The sequence below is a fragment of the Budorcas taxicolor genome, chromosome 13, assembly GCF_023091745.1.
Source record: "Budorcas taxicolor isolate Tak-1 chromosome 13, Takin1.1, whole genome shotgun sequence".
NCBI classification, from domain to species: Eukaryota; Metazoa; Chordata; class Mammalia; order Artiodactyla; family Bovidae; genus Budorcas; species Budorcas taxicolor.
In genome coordinates this window covers 39,838,481-39,857,732 of record NC_068922.1, presented here as the reverse complement: position 1 = coordinate 39,857,732, position 19,252 = coordinate 39,838,481, and the positions used below count along the sequence as shown (strand labels likewise).

Sequence of the window (19,252 nt, the reverse complement as noted above, 5' to 3'; positions counted from 1 at the left end):
ATCTTTGATTTCTTTCATCAGTGTTTTATAGTTTTCTATATATAGGTCTTTTGTTTCTTTAGGTAAATTTATTCCTAGGTATTTTATTCTTTTCATTGCAGTGGTGGATGGGGTTGTTTCCTTAATTTCTCTGTTTGCTCATTGTTAGTGTATAGGAATGCAAGGGATGTCTGTGTGTTAATTTTATATCCTGTAACTTTACTATGTTTGTTGATTAGCTTTAGTAATTTTCTGGTGGTTTCTTTAGGGTTTTCTATGTAAAGGATCATGTCATCTGCAAACAGTGAGAGTTTTACTTCTTCTTTTCCATCTGGATTCCTTTTATTTCTTTTTCTTTTCTGATTGCTGTGGCTAAAAATTCCAAAACTATGTTGAGTAGTAGTGGGGAGAGTGGGCACCCTTGTCTTGCTCCTGACTTTAGGGGAAATGCTTTCCGTTTTTCACCATTGAGGGTAATGTTTGCTTTGGATTTATCACAATTTTGGCTTTTATTATGTTGAGGTATGTTCCTTCTATGTGGAAGGCAGATTCTTAACCACTGGGCCACTAGGGAAGTCTCAAAAGTGGAAAGTTTTAAACAAATATTAAATATTGAAATGAAAAAATGAAAAGGAAATGAATGAGGCAAGAGTGGTAACATCTTGCATCTAGGCGTTGGGTCCATGGATATCACATTTTTCCACTTATACATTTAGACATTTTGTTAACATGAAAATAGGGAAAAGTAAGAGCAGAGGGGAGAGGGCAGTACTGGAGGCAGGGGGCATCACGCAGTCACGGGACCTCATGGCAAGGACGAGCCTGTTGGGGTGAGATGCCTTCTGGACCCCGAGCAGAGACGGCAGACACGTTGTCAGGTCTACAGATGTGGACTCAGGAAGGAAGCCTGGGCTACAGAGAGGTGGTGGTGGAGAGTTAGCCACATGAGGAGGCATTTAAAGCCTCAGGTCTGGATGTCCTGGAGAAGTGAGTGTAGGTCTAGGAAGGGAGACGGCCAAGAACTGGGCTCAGCACCCCGGAGTCCAGATCCTGAGAAATGAGGGGTTTGAGCACAGGGACTGTCAGGCCCCCTCTGCAATCCACTAAGGTGTCTGACTGATGGAAGGACTCTCTGGAGCACGGGAGCTGTTGGCCACATCCCCTGCCATGAGGGGTCAGGTGAGACCAGGCCTGGATGGTGACTAGTGTGGGTCTTGCCTTCTGGAGGTTGTGTAACAAGAAGCTGTGAACTCCCTGACCGACTTCAGCAAATCTGAACATTTTGCCATTAGTCGTTTAAAATCTTTGTATTTAAAACATGCAGTAAAACAGTAAACATATAGTGACTTCATCCCTGAGACCATTGCCCCAGCAGAGCTGTCTCGAAGTCATGGAAAAGTAAAACATGTTGTCACTTATCTAACATTTCTAACAAAAAGGCCAGTGTGTGTCTCATTCCCCTTTCCTGTGTGCAGGCACCTCGTTCGGAAGCCCTCACCATTCTCGGGTCTCTGGTCTGCTTTCCGAACACCTACCGCGAGATCCCCCTGCGGCAGCCGGTACCTGAAGTTGCTGAAGTCGCCACGGGAGCAGAAGATGTCAAGGTACGTGATGCCATGATGGAATCTCAGGTCAGCATCTTCTCACTCGACCTGTGTGGTTCTGTGGTTCCCTCTTCCATTATTAAGCTCTGTGCTGCTTATCCCTGAGAGTTTTGCTCAGTCCTTTAGATATATCAATAGTTGTGTTTTTTTAGAACATTAGTTTTGTGGGATTAAATGAGCTAGATGCAGAGTGTGCTACAGTTGTAACTGATGGCTAGGTTCTGTGGTATTTTTTCTTAGATCTGTTTATCATCCCTGTGGATCATAGTTTTGTAATGAACCATTCTTTGTAATAATTTTATTAGTTTAATTAGGCTGCATTTGTGCATCAAATGAATTTATAAGAAATAATTGAAATATTCAATCCCATTATTGGCCTGATTAAATACTACTAATATTTGAAGTTCTAAATTATTCCTTGGAGAATAAAGCTGATTTTTTTCCTCAGCTGACTTTGGGGCAATCAAAGATGGCTTTCAAATCAATCAATCAATTTTTGTATCTATAGTACCCGTGAATAATATGTAATTCAGTATACAGTATATAATCCAGGTAAAAAGAAAACTGAGATTGGTTTTTTTTTTTCCTATGCGTGCGTACGTGCTCAGTCACTTTTAGCCATGTCCAACTCTTTGCGACCCCATGGACTACAGCCCTCCGGGCTCCTCTGTCCACGGGACTCTCCAGGCAAGAATGCTGGAGTGGGTTGCCATGTCCTCCTCCAGGGGATCTTGCTGACCTAGGGATCATGCAGAATCTTTACCTGAGCCACCGGGGAAGCCCAGGAAGAATCATTTGCTCTGTTCAGTTTTTGTTGTGTACACAGAAACGCTCTTCTTTAGTGGGCTTTAGATCCCGGGGAGCCCCTCCCCCATCTGAGAGCACCATGGTGCTTCCCCAGGCCCTCTGTGTCCTTCCCCAGGTTTCCTTGATTGGGGGCTCTGCCCTCCTCAGTCCTTCAGTGGCCCCAGACTACCTTAAAACATGGACAGAACACGTGGGAAGTTAACTACTGAGCAAGGTTTTTACTTTCCTTCATTTTGTGTTTTTAGCACTGCCTCATAAGTATCTTACTGAAGAATGCCACAGAGGAGCCGAGTGAGTGTGCAAGGTAAATGTTGCAGGAAAGGTGAACTTGTTCAGAATTTTAAGATACACATTCACCCGAACTCAGTGTTAAATACTTTTAGACTAAGAAGTATAGTAAGAATTATGTGGGGGGAATCATTTATTACTTTTTTTAAGAGGTGCCATTAATAAGTGAAAAGTGTAAAGTACAGAAGATTATGCCACCTGCTATGTAATAAAAAGCAAGATTGTGAATATGTGGGTGTATTCCCTGATATTTTTAACATGGAAGAAAATGGGAAGATAAACCAAATCTTATAAAAACAATATATGCAAAGGGTAGTGATTCTGACTCGGCAGTGGTTTTGTGCCCTGGGAGACATTCAGCAACGTCATTCACCAATATCATTCACCATCTGCTTGCCAATGATACTGAATTTATTTTTCTGGCTCCTTCTTCTAGCCTCTTATATATTCAGGTTTATATATGAAACTGCCTGCTTAAACCTCAACTTGGATGTCCCAATACATCTAAACTGAACACAACCATAACTGAAGCTTTGAGTCTGCTGTCTTCACCAGAGCCTCACTGTCTCAGGCTTCATCTGAGTATTTGTCACCATCATCTGCCCAGAAGCTTGGGGAAATCCTTGATTTCTCCTGTACCTGCTACATTCAAACCTTCAGCAAGTCTTGACAATACCATTTGCCCTCTCTCCCTTTAGTATAGAAAGGCAAATTTCTATCAAGCTAAGTGTGGAAAAGAAATGTGAATAATATGGTCAATCTTTTCTTCAGTTCAGTTCAGTCGCTCAGTCGTGTCCTACTCTTTGCAACCCCATGGACTACAGCATGCCAGGCTTCCCTGTCCATCACCAACTAGCAGAGCTTACTCAAACTCATGTCCATCAAATTGGTAATGCCATACAACCATCTCATCTTCTATCGTCACCTTCTCCTCTCGCCTTCAATCTTTCCCAGCATCAGGGTCTTTTCAAATGAGTCAGTTCTTCACATCAGGTGGCCAAAGTATTGGAGCCTTAGCTTCAGCATCAGTCCTTCCAATGAATATTCAGGACTGATTTCCTTTAGGATTGACTGGCTGAATCTCCTTGCAGTCAAGGGGACTTTCAAGAGTCTTCTCCAACATCACAGTTCAAAAGCATCAGTTCTTCAGTGCTCAGCTTTCTTTACAGTCCAACTCTCACATCCATACATGACCACTGGAAAAACCATAGCTTTGATTAGATGGACCTTTGTTGGCAAAGTAATGTCTCTGCTTTTTAGCATGCTGTCTAGGTTGGTCATAGCTTGTCTTCCAAGGAGCAAGTGTCTTTTAATTTCATGGCTGCAGTCACCATCTGCAGTGATTTTGGAGCCCCCAAATTAAAGTATCTCACTGTTTCCATTTTTTCCCCATCTATTTGCCATGAAGTGATGGGACTGGCTGCTGTGATCTTCATTTTCTGAATGTTGAGTTTTAAGACAACTTTTTCACTCTCCTCATTCACTTTCATCAAGAGGCTCTTTAGTTCTTCTTCGCTTTCTGCCATGAGGTTATTGTCATCTGCATATCTGAGATTATTGATATTTCTCCCAGCAATCTTGATTCCAGCTTGTGCTTCATCCAGCCCAGCATTTCAATTGATCTACTCTGCATATAAGTTACATAAGTAGGATGATAATATATAGCCGTGACGTACACCTTTCCCGATTTGGAACCAGTCCGTTGTTCCATGTCTGGTTCTAATTGTTGCTTCCTGAACTGCATACAGATTGCTCAGGAGGCAGGTCAGGTGGTCTGGTATTCCCATCTCTTGAAAAATTTTCCACAGTTTGTTGTGATTCACACAGTCAAAGGTTTTGGCATAGTCAATAAAGCAGAAGTAGATGTTTTCCTGGAACTCTTCTGCTTTTTCGATGATCTGGTGGATGTTGGCAATTTGATCTCTGGTTCCACTGCCTTTTCTAAATCCAGCTTAAACATCTGGAAGTTCACGGTTCTTGTACTGTTGAAGCCTGGCTTGGAGAATTTTGAGCATTGCTTTCTAGCATGTGAGATGAGTGCAATTGTGCGGTAGTTTAAACATTCTTTGGCATTGCTTTTCTTTGGGATTGAAATGAAAACTGACCTTTTCCAGTTCTGTGGCCACTGCTGAGTTTTTCAAATTTGCTGGCATATTGAGTGCAGCACTTTCACAGCATCAGCTTTTAGGATTTGAAATAGCTCAACTGGAATTCCTTCACCTTCACTAGCTTTGTTTGTGGTGATGCTTCCTAAGGCCCACTTGACTTCACATTCCAGGATGTCTGGCTCTAGATGACTGATCACACCATCATGGTTATCTGGGTCATGAAGATCTTTTTTGTTTAGTTCTTCTGTGTATTCTTGCCTCCTCTTCTTAATATCTTCTGCTTCTGTTAGGTCCATATCATTTCTCTCCTTTATTGTGCCCATCTTTGCATGAAATGTTCCCTTGGTATCTCTAATTTTCTTGAAGAGATCTCTAGTCTTTCCCATTCTATTATTTTCCTCTGTTTCTTTCTATTGATCACTGAAGAAGGCTTTCTTACCTCTCCTTGCTATTCTCTGGAACTCTCCATTCAAAAGGGTATATCTTTCCTTTTCTCCTTTGCCTTTTGCTTCTCTTCTTTCCTCAGCTATTTGTAAGCCCTTCTCAGACAACCATTTTGCCTTTTTGCATTTGTTTTTCTTGGGGATGGTCTTGATCACTGCCTCCTGTACAGTGTCATGAACCTCCGTCCAGACTTCTTCAGGCACTCTATCAAATCTAATCCCTTGAATCTGTTTCCCACTTCCACTGTATAATCATAAGGGATTTGATTTAGGTCACACCTGAATGGTCTAATGGTTTTCTCTGCTTTCTTCAATTTAAGTCTGAATTTGGCAATAAGGAGTTCATGATCTGAGCCACAGTCAGCTCCCAGTCTTGTTTTTGCTGACTGTATAGAGCTTCTCCATTTTTGGCTGCAAAGCATATAATCAATCTGATTTTGGTGTTGGCCATCTGGTGATGTCCATGTGTAGAGTCTTCTCTTGTGTTGTTGGAAAAGGGTGTTTGCTATGACCAGTGCGTTCTCTTGGCAAAACCCTGTTAGCCTTTGCCCTGCTTCATTTTGTACTCCAAGATCAAATTTGCCTGTTATTCCAGGTATCGCTTGACTTACTACTTTTGCATTGTAGTCCCTTATAATGAAAAGGACATCTTTTTGGAGTGTTAGTTCTAGAAGATCTTGTAGGTCTTCATAGAACTTTTCAACTTCAGCTTCTTCAGCATTACTGGTTGGGCCATAGACTTGGATTACTGTGATGTTGAATGGTTTACCTTGGAAACAAACAGAGATCATTCTGTCGTTTTTGACACTGCATCCAAGTACTGCCTTTCGGACCATTTTGTTGACTGTTGGCACCCCACTCCAGTACTTTTGCCTGGAAAATCCCATGGACGGAGGAGCCTGGTAGGCTGCAGTCCAGGGCGTCACTAGAGTCAGACACGACTGAGCAACTTCACTTTCACTTTTCACTTTCATGCACTGGAGAAGGAAATGGCAACCCACTCCAGTGTTCTTGCCTGGAGAATCCCAGGGACAGTGAAGCCTGGTGGGCTGCTGTCTATGGGGTCGCACAGAGTCGGACACGACTGAAGCGACTTAGCAGCAGCAGCAGCATGGCTGCTCCATTTCTTCTAAGGGATTCTTGCCCACAGTAGTAGATATAATGGTCATCTGAGTTAAATTCACCCATTCCAGTCCATTTTAATTCACTGATTCCTAAAATGTCGATATTCACTCTTGCCACCTCCAGTCTTTCTTCAGTTCAGTTCAGTTCAGTTCAGTCGCTCAGTCGTGTCCTACTCTTTGCAACCCCATGAATCGCAGCACGCCAGGCCTCCCTGTCCATCACCAGCTCCCGGAGTTCACTCAGACTCACGTCCATCGAGTCAGTGATGCCATCCAGCCATCTCATCCTCTGTTGTCCCCTTCTCCTCTGCCCCCAATCCCCCCCAGCATCATTCCAATGAGTCAACTCTTCGCATGAGGTGGCCAAAGTACTGGAGTTTCAGCTTCAGCATCATTCCTTCCAAGGAAATCCCAGGGTTGATCTCCTTCAGAATGGACTGGTTGGATCTCCTCTTTCTTAGTTGTGTGTAAAAGGAGTTAGGCAGTGAAATTAGAGCCATATGAATGTAGAGAAGGAAGCAAACTAAAAATATGAGCAAGATTTCAAATAAACAGAGGAGAATTAAGAGAGAATATAGTTGTAATTGTGGGTGATAGTAATTCAGAAAAGTTAAGAAAAATAGTAAGGAGTTTCATTATATAAATTGGAGTGGGATGAGATGGCATGACAGCAACAGTATTAAGAGAGTGTATTGGAATACAGATTGTGAGTAAGATGATACTGCCGTTAGCTTAAAAAAAGTCTTGGTAGACAAACCTTTACAATCACAAAGGACATCCTCAGGATACAGAGAACATGCGGAGTCACTACAAGTGTAAAAGAATAGGAAGATGCTAAATGAGGATGTTAAATGATGGATCTCAAAGCAAGAGAAGATCAGAAAGAGCTGTTTAAAATGAGTGTGGCTTAGAACTCAAGGCAGGTGAGTGTCGCGTAGGTTATAAAACCATTTTACACGTCACTGTGTTCTCCATGGTGCAAGGCTAATAGTTACAGAGAAATGCAGATGTTCCTAGAAATGAGAGAGCTCTGCTGTTATCAAATTACATTTAACAAGTAGGTTAATGGGTCATAAAAAAAAAAGAATACACACACACAGACATATGTATGTACACACATGCATGCAGAGGAAGAACAGCTCTTAAAATGGTAGAAATATGATGTGGGGTATAATTCCAAGTTGTACAGGTTGTAGGGAGTTGAACAATCAGAGTCGGAGTTAGGCCGAGGGAAGGTGTAGAGGCTTGGGGTAGAATGTAGACTACCTGGGAAGGCTGCAGAGTGAGATGCAAAGTACAGTTTCTAGACTGAGAATAGGTGTAGGAATTAGGCAAGAGGAGAAAGAAATGTAGACAGTTCTAGACCGTCAGGAAAGCGTGGCGCTCCTGTCTAACGCTGGCACCTGAGAAATAAGAAAGGCCCAGCACACACCTTGTAACCAATGGGAAAGCACAGCTTTTCCCCAGTGGTAGAAGGTGACATGTTTGTCAAGGGGCATTTTAATTCATTTGTTCTGAAGCACTTAGTCCATTCTGATTAGAAGAGGTGAGAAGCTAGTGAAGTGCAGTGGTTTGAAAACCTCAGAATAGATGGATTTTAATTGCTGAATTATTTTGAGCACACAAGAGCACTCAGCATGCAGGGCCAGGCCCTGTGTCCGATTTGATTGGCACTGGGTGTGGCCTTGTACTACAGAGAGCAGCAAACACACATTACAGCAAGCTTCTGGTTCCAAATAGAGGTTTGGAGCCCCTTTTTATTCAGAAAGTGAGCAGGTTGGTGGGGGGAGGGTTGGCGCAAGCATTTAAATTTCGTATATGTGCCTTCAGGAAACACCAAGAGAAATATGACTTTTTGATCATTGTAAAAGATAGTAAAAGTGAAAGTGAAGTCGCTCGTGTCCAACTCTGCCCATGGGATTCTCCAGGCAAGAATACTGGAGTGGGTTGCCATTTCCTTTTCCAGGGGATCTTCCCGACCCAGGGATCAAACCCAGGTCTCCCACATTGCAGGCAGATGCTTTAACCTCTGAGCGACCAGGGAAGCTCTGAAAGAGTTGTCGGCCTCCTGGGCACCCAAGAGAGTGGCCCGTATCAATTCCAAAGAGAATTATTGCGCAATCTTGTTTATAATTGAAAAAGGTAATTTTTTAAACGACTATGCAACTTAAAGAATATAGTGTCTTAACACATTGTTTAAAAGAAGTAACAGTGAAACTTAACTTTGAAAGTTGTACTCAGGTATTCTTTACAATGAAATACAGGATTTGTCTCCTGTTTGTGGTAGGTGTTGTGTATTTTACTGTATGGAAAGCAATTATAAACTCAATTTCCAACAGTTTTCTAAGATTCATGTTTTTGATTCTTCCTCAAAAATATCCTGAAACAATAAAATGTGATACAAAAATTAGTTTCAGCAAAAATAAGTAGTACATGTACTGTGACAATTCACAGAAAATACACCATGTATTTCATTAAGTATTTAATTACTAACCAGAAAACCAGTCTGTTGAGGGTACTTTATCTCTTTTTTCAAGAAGACCTTTTGTTAATGTAGCTACAACTTTTCTGACTTTGTAAACAAGGTTTAAAATATCTTGTCATTGACAAATACCAAGAAAATGCATCTCTTCATAAGGGATTTCTTCCTTTTCCGTCTTCTCCAAAAGGTGCATTGCCATCTGCTCCCTCGGGATCTGGATCTGTGAGGAGCTGGCACAGGGCACAAGCCACCCTCAGCTGCAAGAGGCCGTCAACGTCATTGGTGTCAGTTTGAAGGTACTTCCAGTTCATCATGTGTATTTGACATTGAGTGTCTCAGATAGTCAACCTGTTGTAGGTTGAATTAGCACCATCCCTATTTCCCCCTATGTTACAGAGGGTTTTGATGCAAAAATTCTTTCTCTGAAAGCCACGTGGAACATTCTGTGAGGGTCCCGGGCGGGGCTGCCAACAGCTGCTTCCCCCGAGGTGGCTGCCTTCTGGCCATCCGCCGCCTGAGCTTTGGGGAAACGGGCCCAGGGTTGGCACCTGTGATCACATGCTGATGAGAGGGTCAGAGATGTATTTCATCCTCATGTCCTACCGCCCTCCGCCTGCTGGTGACATCATCTCCCTCAAAGGCCCCTGTAGCCTTAGTGCCTGGCATCCTGGGCCCGCCACCTGGAAGGAAACTGTCCCGCTTGTCCCTGCTCAGCTCAGCAGAGCACCCCTCAGCGGCTTCTCTCTGCTGTCCACCCCCCTTCTCTCACACCTCTCTGCATTCTTAGCTCGTCTTGTCTGCTGTGTCCCTCACTTCACCGTTGTCACCTTGTCTGTCTCTGGCTGAGATGACAGAGCCACGCCTGCCTCGTGTTTCCACCGTGTGACTTGCCTAGTGGGAGGCAACGGGGCCGCCCCGGGGCCCACTCTCCCCATGTTCCATTGCGCAGGGCATTAGGAATATGATGGAGAACAGGATGCAGGAAGATAAACACACAGGACCAGCAAACACACAGAAAGAATTGGCTCTTAGCCCTTAAGGCCGTATGGAAGTTTCAGCAGGGGAGGAAGAGGAAGCAGAAGAGCTGGAGGGGGTGGGCCTGGTGGCCTCGTGGGGAGATGACATCTCTGGCTGTGACCTGCAAGCCATGGCAGCACCTGCCGAATGCAGACCTGGGGGCCCAGTGTCTGGACAGAGCAAGGAGCAGGTGCAAAGGCCCTGGGGCAGAAATAAGCCAGAGTGTCTGAGGAGCGGACAGAGGCCCTGAGGGTCAGCTGGCGGGAGGCCTGGGTGGCCAGAGGAGGCCATGGAGCCCCTTGGGGCCAGGTGCTCTCAACCAAGTTTCCTTGTGCCTGTCAGGAGAGGGCAGTCAGTACCTGTTGTGCGGAAGCTAAACTAATCACCTTTCCCTTCTCATCCTGTGCTTTGTCACTGAGGTGCTTGACTTCTCTGGTTGTTTCTGTGGCCCTCTGGTCAGCTGTTGTCTGCTTTGTGCAGCCGGGCACTCCTGGCATGGAAGTAGCTGAGAGGCAAATCCAAAGGTCTCCCTGGACAGGACACAGATTTAGTGATGAACCTTCTGTCCTGGCTCATGGGGTGTGGCTACCGTGTGGCCCAGGGTTTGACCAGGGAAGGATCAGTAGCGGTCCTCATACCTCCCACGCACCCCCAGTCCATGGGCCCTGCGGGAATTGCCCCTCCACCCTGCCATCTCCTGAGAGACTGAGATACCCGGAGAACTGTGGACACCTGCCAGACACAGAAAACAGACTCAATAATTGAATTTGCCGTAACTTTGAATTACGTCCTCCTAGTTCCACATTTTTCACATTTCTTAGAATGCTATCTGTGCAGGTTAAGCTTAATTTCATAGGATGGAAAGTCTTTTGATCAATCCTTGTTTCTCCAAGTGTAAAATGAAGATAACATCCACCTTATGGAGTTGTTAATGAAGAGTTATCAAGGTGAAAATGAGAAAAATTCTTGTAAGAGCTTCAGCACACCGGGGCTACTCAATAACGTACTACATTTCAATTTCCTCCAGTCGTCAAAACTATCGTTTGTGTGATCTGGATAAGACAGTTGAATTTATGGTTGTAATTTCCAAATGATTAAACGTTTCTGCAGAGTGTTACGTAGATTAACACAACTCTGTGTAGACAGAAGGCAGTTAACAGGGTGGTGACCATGTACAAACTGGTGATAAGATACACTTTTCAGATATTTAATGCAGAACAAGGACATGGGCCCTCGGAACTGAAAAGAAATCCTTGTCGTGTCCTCCTTTAGGAATGCCGCACGTGTGAAGTGAGGTTATTTAGTGTGGGGTTTTGTTTCCTTTTCTAGTTTCCTAACAAAACTGTGGCCCAGGTAGCCTGTGACGTGCTTCAGCTGCTAGTCTCCTACTGGGAAAAGCTTCAGATGTTTGAAACCTCCCTGCCTCGGAAAATTGCAGAAGTAAGTCTTTTCTTCCACCATAATGCTCAAACAGCAGCGTTTCCTCTTTTTATTACATTTGATATTTAATGAATTCTAGATTCTCCAATAATTGTTGGAGCACCGACTGTTAAACTGCCATGTGAGCCACCCATTTTCAGAGTAAATTACGCTGGCCCTTCTCAGCTGCGATTTCAGGCACCGAGTAAGAAGCCACCAGTGTTCCAGGGCAGGCTCACACTTTGGGAGTTTGAAAGGCAGACACGACCACAACAAAGAGACCTTTTGTCGACTGGGCTTCATTCATCCAGAGTAATTTGGATGGTGCCAACAAGGAGTAGGCAGCTGGTCGTGATGCCCTGTGCGCGGGGGCTGGGGGAGGGGGCTTTCCCAGAGCGAAGGCCTGGGCTGTGCGTTCTGCCACCAGCATGATTGCCCAGCTGTAATGAGCTTACCACTGTCGTACCCTTGGGGTGGGGTGGGGGGAGTGGGTCATTGGTGGAGGAGAGGGGCAGAAGGAACAGGAAGAATGCCTTCAACGATGACACCCTGGAGGTCAGTGGCATGAGAGGGTGCTATCTTGCAGGAAGTAGGTACCCTCACCCTGAAGGAGCTGGGTGCTAAGGCTCATCTCTTCTTTAAACAAGCCCTTGTTCCATACACACCCAGTGGAGAGAGGAAGTAAGGTGATTTACTTTTTCTTAACCCTGAACAAATGTCACCCATGAGGTCACTTTGTTCTCTCAGATATGTCAGAAATCACAGGTGATCTTCGACCTCAGGGGACCCAGAGTGAAACAGAGCTTTGGATTTTAGGAATGTGAGATGCTGCCATATGTAAAGTTGGGCTTTAGAACAACCGTGTAATTTATCACCTAAATGGGGATGCCTTTGAGAATGAAATAGATGTTACTACCGTGGCTCAGCTGATAAAGAATCTGCCTGCAAGGCGAAAGACCTGGGTTCGATCCCTGGGTTGGGAAGATCCCCTGGAGAAGGGAAAGGCTACCCACTCCATTATCCTGGCCTGGAGAATCCCATAGACTGTACAGTCCATGGGATCACAAAGAGTTGGACACGACTGAACGACTTTCACTCACTTACCCTGGCAACCCAGGTCAGTGGAGACCTGGGGTGTGTTATAAGAAAAGTAAATGGGTGCATGTTTGTAATTACCTTTGGAAGTATTCATTGCTTTCATCACCAGAAGGGTGGAGGCTGATGCTGGAAATGGTGTGACCACAGACAAAACCACCCCTTCCTCTGGGCCCCGATCTCCCCGCCAGCAGAGTGGGGAGACAGCTGTGGCCATCGCCCTCTCTGGCCTTCAGGCCATGCAGGTCACCGAGGTGACTCTTGGCCTGTGTCACCTCCCTCCAGGAGCTGGCCCCCTGGCTGGGTGTGGTGGCAAGGCCATCCCGGACCTCTTGCCTGGCGGCTCCCAGGACGGTACCGTGGTCTGTCTGATTGGGAATTTGTCTTCTCTGCAGATCCTCGTGGCCACAATCGCTTTTCTGTTACCAAGTGCAGAGTACTCCTCGGTGGAGACAGACAAGAAGGTAAGTGGCCCATCTGCTAGGTTCTCCCCAGGATTTGTTTTTTTAAAGACATGACTCAGGTGGCAGGTGCTGTCACACGCAGGGCTTTATAACCTCCCCTGTTTGGACTGGCCCTGGCCTCTCTCTGTGAAAGCCTCCTTCACCCCTATGTCCCTGAAGAATGGTTGTGGTGCTAGAAGGTTCTGTTTCCTATAACAGCACACAGTGGTGGAGTCTGCGAGGCTGTAGGCTGAGGCTCTGGTCTGCTTCCTCCTCCAGTTCCTCGTGTCCCTGTTGCTCTGCCTCCTGGACTGGTGCATGGCGCTGCCAGCGGGCACCCTCCTCCACCCCGTGTCCACAGCGGCCCTGGACGAGCAACCCCCGGCCCGGGCCCCCTTGCTGGATTACATCTACAGGGTGAGTCCCCCCTCCACCCTGGGCCTTGGGGTACAAGGTCTGGACTGGAGCCTCAGACAGTCCTCCAAACAGGTTGCTGTTGTTCAGGTGCTCAGTCATGTCCGACTCTTTGCGACCCCACTGACTGCAGCACGCCAGGCTTCCCTGTCCTTCACCAACTCCTGGAGTTTACTCAAACTCATGTCCATCGAGTTGGTGATGCCATCCTACCATCTCTTCCTCTGTTGTCCCCTTCTCCTCCTGTCTTCAATCTTTCCCAGCATCAGGGTCTTTTCTAATGGTTGGCCCTTCTTAGGCATTCCTGTACTTACTTGTGCCCTTTGGACAAGGATTTATGGGGCTTCAACATTTTAAAAGAAGTGAATGACTTTAGGAGTGTTCACAGAATAATTATAATTACAGAGAAGCCATGATTACCTGGGCTTCCCTGGTGGCTCAGACAGTAAAGAATCCGCCTGCAGTGCAGGAGACCTGGATTCGATCCCTGGGTCGGGAAGATCCCCTGGAGGAGGGCATGGCTACTTGTTCCAGTATTCTTACCTGGAGAATCACATGGACAGAGGAGCCTGGAGAGCTATAGTCCATAGTGTCGCAGAGTCAGACACGACTGAAACATCTTAGCAGACAGACAGTGATTATCCCAGGCACAGTGCAGGCATTTTACCTGACTGTCAGCATTAAACAACTGCAGTTTGCTCAGACTCCCCCAGTGTTTATGGAACATGGTCCATACCTGCTTCGTTTTGAAAAGAATCTTTATTGTAGGAATATCTACAGCCCTAGTTAGCCAAAATCTCTTTATCAGAGGAAGAAAAAGTACAAGAATCCCAATCTTCTCTTTGCTTTCAAAGATCTTCAGAAATAAATTAAAGCAATACAGTATATTACATCAAATTAATCAGCAGCATCATTTTTATAATACCCAAGACATTGGAATTTCACCCCCTACCACTGACTAGGTGTGGTGTTTACTCTGGGCCCTTAGCACCATCCTTCCAAACAGGCTTTACAGCCCTCCCTGCGGAAGCCTTATCTATCTATCTGTCTATTATATCCATCCATCTATCGCTTCTGTGTCCATTGCATAGGGCTCCCCAGGTGGCACTAATGGTAAAGAACTTGCCTGCCAGTGCAAGGGACCTCAGAGATACAGGTTCAGTCCCTGGGTCAAGAAGATCCCCTGGAGGAGGGTATGGCAACCCACTCCAGTATTCTTTGTCTGGAGAATCCCATCGACAGAGGAGCCTGGTGGGCCATAGTCCATGGGGTCAAAAAGAGTTGGACATGACTGAAATGACTTAGCACGCACACACACAAACCACTGAATAATTACTGTGAGGTAGGGGCAATTCCTTTGCTTATTTTTATAGTAATTAAACTTAAAAATAATTTTTAAAAAGATGCTTGGGGCTGGTGCAAGGGGATGATCCAGAGAGATGATATGGGGTGGGAGCTGGGAGGGGGGTTCAGGATTGGGAACTCATGTACACCCGTGGTGGATTCATGTCAATGTATGGCAAAAACCAATGCAGTATTGTAAAGTAAAATAAAGTAAAAATAAAAATTAAAAAAAAATTTCTAGGCATTTCCCTGGCAGTCCAGTGGTTAAGACTTTGCCTCTCAATGCAGGGGGTGCAGGTTCAATCCCTGTTCTGGGGAACTAAGATGCCTTCTGCCTTAGGCGCCAAAGAAACAAACAAACCCATAAAACAAACATAACAAATTTTATAGCAATATAACAAATTCAATAAAGACTTTTTAAAAAAATGGCCCATGTCAAAAAATGAAGATTTCTTAAGTCATTAACAGATTGCTTTGTTGCCTTATTTTAAAATGCATTCAGTTAAAACCGAAAAAGCCGCTTAACCATGGTTGAAATTCTGCTAAAAAAGTATTTTGTACTTTTAAATGGTTTCTTGAATGGTCAAGGATTTTAGTAACTACGTTCAGATGAAGCAGATATTTCTGTCATCACTATGACTTATAAACCTAGACGAGGCTTGGCTTAAGCCACTAAAGTAGCTGCAGTCATTTAAATTCATGTTTAGCATTCCTTTTCTTAAAACATCTCTCTCAAAATGCTTCACCAACATAAAAATCACTTTATAGTTAATGTGATAAATAAATTTACCGGATAATCCTTTGCTTTTTTCTTTTTTTAAGGAAACTTTTTCCACTGACATATCCTATGCATCCAAAAAACTGCATCCATCAATTCTAAGTGAATTTTGGAGTTTCACCAAGTGGGCACACCTGTGAAATGGGCTCCCAACTCTAGAAATGGAGCATCCTGGCATTCCAGGAGCCCCCGTGCATGTAGCCCCCACACAGACCTGGGGGTGACCACTGTCTTGTCACAACAGACACTTGTTTTTGGCTGTTGGACTTTATACTTTACAGAATCGCCCAGTGTGTCCTTCTGGTTCGCATATGTATGCCTTTCTGGTGGATATACACCTAGTGATGGAGTTGCTGGAACTCGTGTGTTGTGCGTTAGGAGTGAACACACAGTAATTTTCCAGGGTGACTGTGCTGAGAACTGCAGCTGTTCCACACCCTGGCTGACACTTTGTCTCTGCTAGGTAGGCAGTGATATCATGTTGTGGTTTTATTAATCATTTGTATTTCATACATTTATGGCATCTGACTAATAGAAATTAGTTCTTTCGATGACAGAAGCTCAAATTTTTTGTATTAACGAGGGCGCTACCCTCATTTTCCTGTACTGTTCTTTGGCTAGGAAGAGGCCATATTCGGGTGGGCGTCCCCTGCTGGTCTTGATCCTTTGTAGCCATGGACGAAAGTTGCAGTTACCGCCAGCCTCCTCCAGTCCCCAGGAGGCAACACAATTGGAAGGAACTGAATCGAGACACATCCAGTCCAACCTCAGAGTTCATCATCTAAAAGCAATCTTTCCTTAGTTTTTAAAAGCATCACCTTCATCTTCTTAAAACTCAGTTTTTTACATTTATGATCAGAAAGGAAACTTTAGTATAGCGATTAGCTCACCTATACACATTGACATCCTCAAGACGGTTGTGGGCACGGCGTCGGCTTCAGTCATTGGCAGTTTGTAAACGACCAGTGAGCTTTCAGGAAACTCATCTTGAGAAAGTAAGGATACTTTTCTAATTTGTGTTAGATTTACTTCATCAGTTATACCTCTTAAAAAGCGTATCAGATTGGCCCTTCCAAGTCCTAGTGTCATGAGTTACACGGATTCAAATCCGTGAACGTTTATGCACTAGGTCAGCGGTTTCTGCTGATGGCTTTCATTCTGATTGCCACTGTGGGTGGTGGGGCACCCGTGGCCCATTGTGTGCCTCGTCGTCACCTCTCTCGTGCCTCCATGGACGGGAGCAGCACCAGGCATGTGCAACCACCACATAGAGTGCCAAAAAGCACGCTTGCTGACTTTTGCTTTCCTTTTGCCATCGATACAACAGGAGCATGATAAGCATGTTCATAGCAAGAAGGTGTTTTGGACAGAAAGGATTTGATGTTCTCAGGAATTATCAAGCAGGAATCCTGCCTCCCAGGGGCTGCTGTCATTTGACAGCCCGTCAGGGGGCAGGCGGTGGGTGGCATTCCCAGCACACGCTCCCTCCTGTGCATGCAGGTTCTGCACTGCTGCATTTGTGGCTCAAGCACGTACAACCAGCAGAGCCGCTACACCTTGACCCTGGCGGACCTGTCGTCCTCGGATTACGACCCCTTCCTGCCGCTGGCGAACGTGAAGAATTCTGAGCCGGTCCAATTTCATTCATCAGCAGAACTGGGCAACCTGCTCACTGTTGAAGAGGGTAAGGCTCTTCAGGCTATTCATTGCTGTGGGCAGCAGAAGGGAAATTGGTAGCCGTTTGTGAGTACTCGCTGTGTTATTTTCTAAGAAGCTAGTGGTTACAATCTGGGTTTCTGCAGTGCTCTGTGATATCAAGTCCTTCCTTCCTCGTTTCCTCTTTCTCTGTCCTCCCCTTTCTTCTCCCATCTGAGTTGAGTTTTATATGCTCGAGAACCTGTGGGAGGCACAAATCCCCACACACAGTCCACTTTCTGTCCCCAAGGAGTTTTTCATCTCATGGGGAGATAGGAATCAGGCAGAAGGACTCATCATGTGTGGCCTGGGAGCCCTGTACGGGTTTCCCATGGAGAAGCACCTAAGTCAGACTTGGGAGGAAGGGCAGCCTTTGCAAGGAGCTGGTGGAGAGGGACCAGCTGGGGGTCACCAAGGCAGATGGAGGCAGGATGGTTCTGCTCCCAGCAGAGGGCCTGTCGTAGATGTGGGTAGGTCAGGACGTAGGCTGTGCATGTCCTTCTCCACCACGCTTCTCCCCAAAATGATGGGAGCCCACCTCTACGCTTTGGAATATAGTCAGAATGTGGGGGAGAGTTATCTGTATGTGTGATAACATTGCATAGAATCACACACACACACGCGCACACACACACACACACACTTGAGTGCCTGTGAAACTAGTAAACCCTGAACAGTGATGCACGGTCTTGGTGACCGTGCTGATATTGTCCTGTTGCCGCTCAAGATGTTTACCGTTCGGGTGAAGGATGTTTGAAATTTCTCCGTGTTATTTCTTGCAAGTAAAGGTGACTCTTCAGTTGTCTCAAAAAGTAAAAGTTAAAAAGAATGTGGATATACAGCATTAGATCATCCATGATAATTTTATGGACCTTGCAAGTTAAAAACCACGGGCTGAGAACGAACCTTGAAGGTAAAAACATCCTCCAAGAAAAAAGAGTGAGGGCGGAGTGAGGGAAATGGATAAAGAAGCATTCAGTGTCGTTAATTCATCGTTTATAACCAAACTGTTTCCAGTTAGTTTCTGATAAGCAATGTTATATTTTTGTCTATCATTTTAAAATGATTCTTTCATAGACCATTTGATGTAACGACTACTTTCAAACAGAGTTACAAGTGAGAGATACAGCCACCTTACAGCCAAAGCGGCTGTTGGCTTGGCTCGAAGAGGAGCCACCAGTGGTACAACACCTGCTCACTCTTCTCATCTTTAATACCTAATTGCTTAAAAAGAAGAGAAGGGAGGAGCTTTAAAAAAAAGAAAGAAAGTTAAAGGACAATCTAAAATTACTGCTTTTATATTTCCTCTCTAAATTTAGAAAAATGAAATAAATATATGGAATATGATTTTGTATAGCCTGCAGAAGTCACAAGCTTGTTTCTTCATTTATGGGATCTAGATTTCCTCCTGATTTTTCAGGGCAGCCCTGGGCAGTTGATGCAGGTGAAGTCTGCCAGGGAGAAACAGTTCTTATTCCACAAATATTCTCTTTCCTTACTTTTCGATACCAAAGATATTTGGGGTGAGTCATTGTTTATGACGAGTAATGTGACTCTAGGTTAATTTCCCCTTGCAGAATTCAAGCATGTTCATTAAAATACAGATCCGTATTTATCTCAGATTATAAGTACGACCTACGTAAGTAAAAGTAGAGAGGGTTGCTTTTCCAGTTGTTTTCTGCGGTGGGCCTGGTTCCAGTCGGACTTTTCTTGTTAGTGTCGAAGCCTGTGCTTCTGTGTCATCATAATGCAATGTCTTACGTTATGGACTCCTGAGCCCCCAGCTGGCTGCAGCTCTGCTGTAGAGGCATTAACATTTCTGATGGGGTGTGTATTCATATGGGATGAGAAGCATGAATAAAAAGCATCTGTAACTTTTGAAAAAGTTAATATGTACACAAAAGCAGAGGCATTCATCACTGTGATTCTAAGGGAATGAGTCGAGGTGTTTTAAATTTCTCAGCTGTATGGAAATTGTCCACAGGTCAGAGGGTCCAGAAGAAACATTTCATCTCAGAGACACATGCAGATGACCTCCTCTGCTTCTAAGAAACCTGGGGTTTAAATGAAATTTTATTTTGCATTGTTGAATACAGATGATTTCTTGTCCACCCCCCGCTAAAATATTAAGAAGTTCTAAAGAAGTTAGGACTATTTCAGTCATCATGCACAATTTCCTAGATGCTAGGATTTGATTGTTTCTAGGATTTTT

At 44.8% G+C, this 19,252-nt stretch overlaps 1 protein-coding gene across 5 annotated transcripts in view; it reads left to right on the top strand.

The window, feature by feature from the left end:
• RALGAPA2 (Ral GTPase activating protein catalytic subunit alpha 2) overlaps window positions 1-19,252 on the top strand; it is a 270,985-nt gene that overhangs the window by 148,783 nt on the left and 102,950 nt on the right. For all 5 annotated transcript variants that reach the window (XM_052650406.1, XM_052650407.1, XM_052650409.1 and 2 more), the window contains 7 exons: window positions 1,455-1,583; window positions 2,636-2,694; window positions 9,023-9,131; window positions 11,182-11,292; window positions 12,762-12,830; window positions 13,089-13,226; window positions 16,846-17,029. In XM_052650406.1, the coding sequence (XP_052506366.1) occupies window positions 1,455-1,583; window positions 2,636-2,694; window positions 9,023-9,131; window positions 11,182-11,292; window positions 12,762-12,830; window positions 13,089-13,226; window positions 16,846-17,029 (799 nt within the window). The remainder of the gene's footprint in view (window positions 1-1,454; window positions 1,584-2,635; window positions 2,695-9,022; window positions 9,132-11,181; window positions 11,293-12,761; window positions 12,831-13,088; window positions 13,227-16,845; window positions 17,030-19,252) is intronic.